The sequence below is a fragment of the Oryzias latipes genome, chromosome 10 (assembly GCF_053564925.1).
Source record: "Oryzias latipes strain Hd-rR chromosome 10, Olatipes_Hd-rR_3.1".
Lineage (NCBI taxonomy): Eukaryota > Metazoa > Chordata > Actinopteri > Beloniformes > Adrianichthyidae > Oryzias > Oryzias latipes.
Window position 1 is genome coordinate 31,362,034 of NC_136246.1, and position 10,163 is coordinate 31,372,196.

At 40.8% G+C, this 10,163-nt stretch overlaps 1 protein-coding gene across 1 annotated transcript; it reads right to left on the reverse strand.

The window, feature by feature from the left end:
* Window positions 1-18: 18 nt before the first annotated feature.
* setd7 (SET domain containing 7, histone lysine methyltransferase) lies at window positions 19-7,565 on the reverse strand. Its single transcript, XM_004073593.4, has 8 exons — window positions 7,151-7,565; window positions 5,621-5,750; window positions 4,182-4,383; window positions 3,906-4,095; window positions 3,746-3,827; window positions 3,547-3,664; window positions 3,283-3,440; window positions 19-668 (listed from the first exon to the last, which is right to left on the reverse strand). The coding sequence occupies exons 1-8, from the start codon at window positions 7,188-7,190 to the stop codon at window positions 473-475; spliced, it is 1,116 nt and encodes a 371-aa protein (XP_004073641.1). The 5' UTR covers window positions 7,191-7,565; the 3' UTR covers window positions 19-472.
* Window positions 7,566-10,163: the final 2,598 nt, after the last annotated feature.

A 10,163-nucleotide genomic window follows, 5' to 3' on the forward strand; every position in this document is an offset into this window, starting at 1 on the left:
ACAAAAAAATGACTTGAATTTGATCATTTTGACCTTTAATTGTTGAGCTGAACTTGTGTAAATGGATTAGAAAACTGCACCAGAGCTCTGTAAAAAACTCAAATTTCAGGTAACACTTTGCATGACCTTTGTTAACATCACACACATTAAATAGTACATAGACTGTATTTGTAGGTGGCAGGGTTATAAACGTATTCACATTTTAAGTGGTTGATTTGTTACAAATAATGGTAACAAATCAAGTTAACGTCAAGGTAAAAGTTGAGTTTTAACGTTAAGCCTGAAAAGACAAACACTGAAAGTGCCAGGTTGAATTATTTGTTACACGAGAAAACATCAAAAACATCTGAAAAGTCAAATTATTTTGGTTTCTTGCATAGTTCTTGTGCAACTTTGTCCTAAACGATGCCTCCATTCAAGCAGGACTTCAAGATCCACAATGCACCAGAATTCCAGGGAATCGGATGTGTCGTTACTGTCCAGCAGGAGGATGATGCTGCTGCTGCTGGAACGCCTCCAGCTCTTGCTTGTACCAGTCGGGAGCCTCTGGGTCATTCTGACCTGTGGGCTTATGGTCGTAACCGTAGGCAACCGTGAGCTCCTCCTCCTTCTGCACAGCTCTCAGTGTCCGGATGCACTTGATTTGTCCAAAGCGGGGATGAACAAAACTGCCAAAAAACAAACAAAAAACTATAATCAGAATAAAAACAAAAACAGGAACAAAAGACAAACAAGAAAACTGTATGCGACACCTTTGGGTAACCATTAGGAGTCACTCTAGATCTATCAAAGAAAATAAAAGAAACCTGCAATTTTAAGCCTAGTTTGAACAATCAGCGGATGCTGACTTTAGGTGGTTACCCGAGATGTTGAGGGTAAAGAAAATAAGAGAAAAGAAGAAAAACGATCTTTTGTGCTGTTTTCTATGAAACCAGCTCCCTCTGGCCTGGGTGACCCAAATTCTTGCCGTCCACACCAAACGCCCTTTGCAAGGCCCGTTTGCCGCTTCTGTTTAGGCGAATTCGCTGCTGCTTGTCCAAAAGCGTGGAACCTGCCGCCTCCTGTGGGAGGAGCTACTGTGAAGTGTTTAGTCTCATTGCCACATTACGAAAGACACGGATGATGTTGAGAGATGAGGCTTTTGATTTTTAAGAGCTCTGCTATAACGTCGACGTCTCCACGTCTGGGTTCTTCAGATCATTCAGAGACTCTCCCTGAGCGGTGAGCTTCTGTCCTGTATTAGTCCGACAAGAAAAAGCTCAAAGCGTCTATACAACTTAAAGACCCACTCCAATGGAAACTGTGTTTTTTGGCGTTTTTAACATGTTCTTGTAGCATTTATACCTCACAATCAAGGACATTTATAAAAGAATTAAAGACTAAAACTTAATTTCAGAGTATGTCGTTATTCAAAACGTGAGGGATCAGGAGGAAACCTGCGGTTGTAAAAAAGCTCGGGTTTGCAATGGGTGGGGCCAAAGTCTTCCTGCTCCGCTCCATTCCGATGCTTCCACTTGTAGACGACTAGATCCATAACCGTCTTTGTTTTCCTCGTCTCAGCTGCCATCTGGCTCAAAACCGTACGGCTGGATGGCTCTGAAATTGCTCGCCGTTTTCTTTTTTTTGCTACGCTAATGTTAACCTGGGCTTGGGATGTGCAATAAGCTAGCGGGAGAGAGTGTTAAGAAAGGGCTGATGGGAAATAAGCAGAGGCTAACTTTGGCGCCAACACACCTCAGAGGTGACTTTCTAATGCAGTGTTTTTCACCCTTTTCTGAGCCACGGCACACTTTAACCTTGACAAAAATCCTGCGGCACACCAGCATCCAAAAATTAAAAAAAAAAGGAGAAACCTATGGTCTGTATTGATCTACAGTGCCTCCACAATCTCACGTGCATTTTTGTGATAATTGTGGCAGAAAAAGCTGGAAGTTACAGCTGTTTTTTCAAAAAGATGTAATAAAAGTTAAGCTAAAGGATTTAAAATCGGTTTGTGTGTTCGTTGTGATTTCAAGACGTTTAACAAAGAAAGACTTATTGTGCGCCGAGACCCTGTCACTTTAACCCAATGCATCATGGGAGATGTAGTGCAAACAGCCGCCGAACGCAAAAAGACTCTCTCCTCTGAGCTTCATGGTTTTATTCGCTAATTGCACGGTCCGACACCGGATTCTGTGGAAAGCTACACCGCTGAAGACGAGCTTTAGCTGGTATTTTTGTTGTAATGAGAGTTGTTATGAGCAGAATCTGAACAAGGAAGTGAAGACTTAAACCACTTCTGAATGGTCAGACTGATGACGTGTGATTAAGCCCCCAAGAATGATTGGCGGAGACAGTTAAAGGGGCGGGACTTTTCAGAAAACAGCTGTAGCTACAGCTTGATCAGGGTACCGTCATTCTTATCAAAATGTCTTTAATAGAATCAAATAAACAAAAAGGAAAAAGTATTTTATGATCTTTCATATTCCTAACAACTCAGTGTTTTATCAGGGCCTGTTTGGATGAACACAGAGCTGATGTCCTGGAGATGGTCAATGTTTTTAGATCAGTTAATGAGGGAAATTTCCCGCGGCACACACCGGTTGAAAAACACTGTTCTAATGAACTGCAGCTCTGCAGAAAATATGTCTTTAAAAAAATGGCACAGGCTTTTTTACATTTTGGCTAAAAACTGCATAATCCCAATCAAAAGACTACTGGGAACGATTTTACAATAGATACAAGTTGGAATGGGACTTTAACATTCCAACTGGATGTCTCTGTTAAGCAAATCGTGTTTGGCGTGAACACAGCTTTACCTTTTTTCTCACTACATACTTTCCGGCATCATTGTTAGCGCCAACTCAGATAAAAAGAGCTGAAATGGAAATGAAGCTGAAATGTCTACAGTAACGCTCGTCAGGAATCAACCGGCCTCACATTGAATCCAACAGGCATCAGAAGCTTCTTGAATTCAACCAGATGTTTTTGATGGAGGCGATCTCAAAGTACAATGATGCCTACAGCCTATATTACAGCTTCTACATTGTTGTGCTCTGGGTTAAAATGTTATGATTAAGCTCCAAGATCAAAATTAAATCATAATTTGGTAAAGACTGTAAGTCCAGAAACCATAGTTCAACTTCAGGACAAGGTCACCTGGATGAATAATAACCTTCATCGACATCTTAAAAACAAAATACTGCTGCATTTCCTTGATTTCAAGTGCAAATTAAGTGTTATATGGAATCAAATCTCTAAAAACAGAGAGAAACCAGCACGAAGGAGCAGGTTTATACGTACGGGTCGTATTTGCAGTTGGGCGTAAAGGAGTGGTTGGCCTTGTGACCCAAAGAAGCGCAGTATCTCTCGGTCTGATCGAACGGCTTTGGCACATCAATGACGGTGTCTTCATCCAGGGAGATCGTGTTCCCGTTGAGGGCCCAGTCCCGGCTGTCCACCTAACAAACCCACCACAGCAAAAACGCCCTCTGTTGAGTTTTAAATAAGCAAACAAGAAGGTCAAGATGCACAGTGACAGTAGAGGGCTCCCTAAACGTCCCGCACCTCGGAGTGGGTGATGCGAACCCCGTTGTAAAAGGCCATGACGGTACCAGGCTCCGAGTCCTTCTTGGCGAAGAGGCCCTGCCCTGCTCCTTTGATCTTCGAATCGGCCACAAACACCCTGGAAGGAACAAAAGTGCAGAATCATTCCAAGTCTGTTTCCCAAGGAGGAGAAATCAGAGAAGGACTGACAGGAGCCCACCTTTGGCTCTCGTATGGGTCTGGGAGGAGAGTGTGGGTGGCAATGCAGGTAGACGTAGACTTATCATACGAGTACACGGGACCTTCAAAGTAAAGACATTGTCATTTTCCTGTCCAGCTTTTATTTCGTAGGCCAGTTCCTGATGGATGCACACACTTACTGTTGGGGGCAACTTCAAAGCGAGGCCTTCCGTGGTCTTTGGAGATCATTGTGGCGGATCGGGCTTCGATGATCTCCCCATCCACAAAGCTTCCATAAAGAGCGGTGCATCCATCAGGGTAGATGTACGCCATGGACTTTCCGGTCATCTCCCCTTCCTCGTTCACCTCCCCAAACACACAGCCTCCGTCCTGGATGCGCCGCCGAGAAGCACAAAGCCAACACCGTCACCAAAGCAGCGCAAGAGCCGCCACGACCGTCAGGGTGCTCGACTCACGGGGTAGTAGATCCAACACTCTCCACAGCGGGCGTCGTCTTTGTACTGGCCGTTAAACGACAGATGACCCTCACTGTCAAACTCCTGAGCAGGTCCGTTGAGCTCGCCGTCAACGTACATTCCATTGAGGACCCCTCCGTCTTCATAGGTGTACACCCCCTGACCCTGCAGGGCGTCATCCACATAGTAGCCTTCCAAGGTACTGCAGTCAGAAGGACAGGTCAATGGAGTTCAAATGAATCTGAAATCTGCATTTCTGCTTAATGGCGTCAAATTATTGCGTTAATTGTGATTAGTTTATCAACTAAGAACTCAGCAGCAAATGCGTCTTGCATTGCTCTCTGTGTCAATAGTGTTCCTAGCTGTGACGTCATCAATGTGAGACTTTGTAGTGCTTAACAGAAATAACCCAAAACAAAGCCACAAATGTTTTCTATCATGTCAGGGATAAAGCCAGACGAAGTGTTTGTTGTCATAAATTAATGCGGAACATGAAGGGCAGATCGCATCGGACAGTAAACTGTAGAATAATGTATCTATGTATAAATGATGATGATGTAACAGGAAGAATTCATACATAATATATTTATCTGTGGTCGATCTGTAAAGGGTTGATCTTGATTCGTGAATAAAATCGGATCGTCACCTAAGTAACTATCCATGGGCCTAATCCAGGACGTCTTCCTGTTTTCTACACGGTAGATTTCTTAAATATTGTCAAAGTATCAATACAGAAAATTCACTGTAAGAGTTTTTTTCCACTTAAATGTAGCTCGAAGTCTGTAGATTTTAAAATACATGTTTATACTCTGTGGTCTATGCAGAATGCAGCCCTTTTGATACCCAGAACTGTGCTCAAAACACATTTTAACTGCTTTTTAGATCTCATATTCTAAATGGTCAGACCCACTCCTACATATTTGTTAGAAATTATTTAATATAATGAATACAGACACTTGAGTTTTATGATTTTTGGATTACCACACAGGACAATAGGGCTGCACTATGTTAGGAACACTTGTGATTTGCGATATCAGTGATCAATATTGCAATGATGATATAACTTGCGATAAATGAACAAATAGCGAAAGCAACTATGTACATCAATTCCATTTCACTGCAAGAGTCAGCATAACTTGCTTTACACTCCAAAGACCTTAGTCTACATAGGAGGCATATATATAACATAAAAGGGCTCCTTACGATTGGTGTAAAGGAGTCTATCTGATTGGTCAAATGCATAATGGTATTTATTTGATTCGTTAAATACTTTAAGCTGCCAAAAGATTGTTTTAGCAAATTTAAGGTAACCCTTTATCGCAATTTTCATCAACTTTTGCGATATGCGTATTGCACATCTTGATTTCGCGATAACGATAAATTTGCGATTTTTTGTGCAGGCCTAAATGACAATAAATCTGTTTAGGTTTCTACCCTACCTTCCGTCAAAGAAGAAGAACTTGCCCTTGCCATTCTTCTCTCCGTGGGTGAAGTGTCCCTCAAAGCGATCGCTGGATGAGTACGTTACGGTGCAGAATCCGTGAGGCAGACCGTCGTCATCCAGTGGTCCTAAAATAAAATCAACACCATGAATATTTAGTGACATGGAAACCACAAAGAAGACAGGACTAAACGACTACTCTACCGGTAGTCGTTTAAGGGAGTAGCTTAGGTTAATCTTAGAGGGTTTTATGTGTTTCTATTCTGTTGTGTGTCTTTTAGCCTTGGTGTTCTTGTAGGAAGTCCAGAAAAACGAAAAAAAACAGAGAAAGATTTCGTTGGAGCATAGAAAAATAAAGCAGGGATGAAGACAGAATGACACACAAAAAAGCCCTAACAGGTTCTGTGAATTCATGGAATATGGGTCTGATTTCAGAACAATTCACCTTCTTTGTTCCCTGGCTTCAGACTGGCACTTCTTGTGCCTGGCTCTCTCTTCACACACTTGCCAATACCCTTTGCATTGATCAAGGGTTGTGATGTATTCTGCAGCTCCAATCTTTTCCAGCAGGTCATCTGTTCTGGGCACTACACACCCCCAAATCCTCATTGACAGCCAGGCCGGGGAATTTGTTTATCCAGATATAATTGCTTTTTGCATTTGGTTCTTTTATTTACATGGTCTAGTCAAAAATGTAAAAACCTGTGTTGTCATCTAGGACATAGTTTCTGCAGAGCAGCAGAAAGTTCATCTGAGTTTGTGGGTGGAACCGTTAGTGCCTCCCTCTTTTTGAGAATTCTCTCCCGCTGCCTTACAGCCCATCAAACCCCCAATCGAACCTTCTCAGACGAGGAAAACAAAGAAAGACGTACACAGATTTCTTTGTCTACAAGTGGATGCATCAGAATGGGCGGAGCAGGGAGCTTTTGCTCCGCCCAGTGTGTTTTTACATCACAAATGCTATTTTTTTCAAATATCATTCCTCAATTTACTCCTTAAGAATTACTTAATACATTAGGTTTTCAGCATAGGTTTTTTTTACATGTCCAACATCATCAGAAAATTGGCATAAGAACAACAAAAACACAGTTTTGGTCAGACTTGTGTTTGTTTTCTTCCAATCCCTTAACATGTAAAAAAACAAAACAAACTAAAGTTTAACTGAAGACATCTGTGGTTAAATTAGTGACTCAGCAAATATAAAAGACTAATTATTATTTATGTATATAAGAATTATCTGTAGACATTTGACATTTGCATTAATATGTCACCTTATAATCTTTAAATTCATAAATCGAATATTGAAACCATTCCTGCAGCGGGACACTGAAATTACACAGACCGGCCTCGATCACCCTCTAAACGGACTGCTTCTGAAATCGAGTCACCGGCTTCAGAAACACCACAAAGGCCCACCATCAAACTCGCACGTGCGTGTCTCGTAGTAGTAAACATAACGCTCAGATCAGTGCCGTCATGTCCACGCGCCAGTTACACGTTGCGTCAGAAAGAATGGGGGTTTACCTACCTACCACCACCTCCTCTTCATTCTCTTCGTCGCTCTCCATTCCTCCGGAGGCCGCCGGCCGAACACCACCACGCGGCGGCAGTTCCCGTCACCCATACGGCTGCATGCCGCCAGCGCGTCACGTGACACCCCGATCAGACACACCGTGCAGCAGAACGTTCGCGACTGTTTATCCTGCTTATGCTTTTACTGTTGTTCGCTCCACAAAATCAAATAATCAAACTAAATTTGGCACTTTTTATTATAGGTAAGGTGACGTTCCAATGGAGGAGTACTCCATTATCAGAGACAGGAGGTGCTGTTTATCTAATATACACAAACAATTTGAATTCATCCACGTGACTGCACATTAGCCCAGTTATAACTCTGAGTTCATGTTATAACCTGGTTCACGTTTTTGCATTTTTATTCAGGTAAAACCTGATCCGGAAGTGGGGCAGAGCAGGCTGTTCAAACAACTCAGCTGCTTGTGTCGAATGATCTATAGACCACCTCCTCATGTTGTGGCTCATGACTCACTTTGCTTCTTGAACACCAGCAGAGGATTAACTAACCTCTCTGTCTCACACCTGCATGTAGATAAGATGCATTCGAAAGAACCTCTATTTTTAGGCTCAAAATTGCATTTCTCAGTACTTTTTAATTCTAATCATTGTGAATCAGGAAAAGATGAAAAATGCAGTTTGAAAAAAAATCGTCTTTGCAATGTAATAAATATATGTGAGATGCAGGAACGTCTTTGTTTGTCCTCGTTTCCTCAAAACTGTATGGCTGCATAGCTCCAATATTGCTCCCCATTTTTGTTGCACCATTATTGTCGCGTTGGAGGGGCTGTAAGCTAGTGGGAGAGTCTGATGGAAAAGTGGAACTGGGTTTGCTCTCCGCCCATTGGATATATATCCGTCTGCAAGTGGATGCATCAGAATGGAGCTGAGAAGGGCGCTTGAGGCGGATTTTCTGCGTCATGGACACAAATTTTTTTCAAACAGCCTTTTTTCATCTGCTCCTGATTCACAACTTTTTGAATAAAGATATGCTCAGACATGCAGTTTTGGGCTTAAATTGTTGTGTTTTCCAGAACAGAGATACCAGAAGCAAACGAATGTAGAGCTTCAGCGAACCTCATGTTTTCTCCCTGACACACCCTATGATGGATGGCAGGACTTATAGGCCTTTCATACTTCAAAAATCCCCCGATGACTTTTTAAAAAAATTTTAATGAAAACATTCTCAGTGGTGTTTTAATTATGATTATAAAGTGTTTAACTAAAATCTAACAACCTAAATGTATTTAAAGCTACATTTCATGTTTATCTGAAAACCTCTGCTTATATGGGCAAGGCCGTTATTGCTGAACTGAGTATGAAAAAATCTAAAAATATATAGTAAAAAAAGAAATAGTCAGAAATGCAAAAATGAAATTATTTCCTATTATATTTGCTCTAAAAAACATGATTTTCATCAGAGGGGGACTTCAAATATGACCCTTTTCTGCAATAAAACGAGTACCCTCATGTGGCCACTAGGGAGCAGTGTCACACACCAAAACAGGAAGATAAAATTATTTGGACAATTAAATGTATGAACGGGAGCAAATTATGAGATGGAAGAGATCATTACCAAGAAAACATCTCCAACTGATTAAAACTGATGAAACTCAGGGAGCCAAATGTCTAAAGTGGAATATAAATCCAGTAAAGAGAATGCCAGGATGTTTGATTAGGTACAGGTGAGTACAACACATGTGATCCTATCCAGAATATTTTACTTTCACAACCTTGTATTTTTAACAGTTTAGTGCCTATTTAATCACTAGAATCTTCCAGTGTTGTGAAAGTAAGGAGGATTTTTATGTTTATTTGCTGCATGACCTGCAGTTCATTCTTATGAAAGAGCTTCACCTTCAAAATACAGCTTTTAACTCCCTAAAACTCCCTTTTGTTTCCACCCATCCAAGCTGATTTATTCATAAACAGCAGGTCAACCTTTAAAAGGAAGATGGCAGGTTCAGCCTATGGCCCTGCCGGCCCATTTGTTGAAGTGTCCTTGGGCAAGAACCCCACATTGGTATTATGCATCTATCTATCTATCTATAGATATATATATCTATAGATATATATACTTATGTAAGTTGCGTAATCATTATTTGCCAACACTCTATTATCACCATAATATGATTGTCTCAGTTCTATCTTTCAGTTAGAAAGCAATGACCTGAAATGTTCTGATTATACAAGAATATGATGTTCCTGTTATTCCTGATTAAATGACCTACATTCAGTTTTCAATAAAAAGAGGCTCCATGCACTAGGAAGGCTTAACTCCTCTGTGACAGTTCGCGCTGTGACAGGCTGATTCTCATGCAGACGTCTAGCAGGAATTCTCATCTCCTGTGGGGTTCTTCTCTTCATTAAGGAAAAAGTCAGAACCCTGACAATATATTAGCAGAGGCGTTTTTTCCGGATTCAATTAATAAACGTGCCTCAAAAAATGATATAAAATCAGCTACAGTATACATACAGTTTGTTATGGAGGAGTTTTTCCAGGAACTTGGTGATTTTATTTGTGCTTTTTGCAGAAAGTGACAGTAAAAGGAGATTTAAAGATGAACTTTTTTTATCTTTGGTTACTAGTTTGAATATTCAAATTCAAACGTACTTTATTACTCCCTCACATCTCGAACAAGATCAGACAATATTATATTAGTATAATATTGGTATAGTTTAAACTAATGTTTACCAAGTTAACGACAGACGTGGCATCACTTCAAGAAGAAAATGAAACCATTTAGTTTTCATTTCTTTTCAACAGAGCAGGACTCCTGTTGCAGCTTTAATGCAGATTTGTTTCTTTTTACTAAATCAAGTGTCTGAAATTTTTGTTTTCCTTGTTTCCTTTTTTACACATTATTTTCTTTTATAAAAACAGCTTTAAAGAAATGAAAAACATCAGATCAAAGCAACGTTTTAACTAAACAACGACGACAGAAAAACAAATAATTAGTACTGGAACT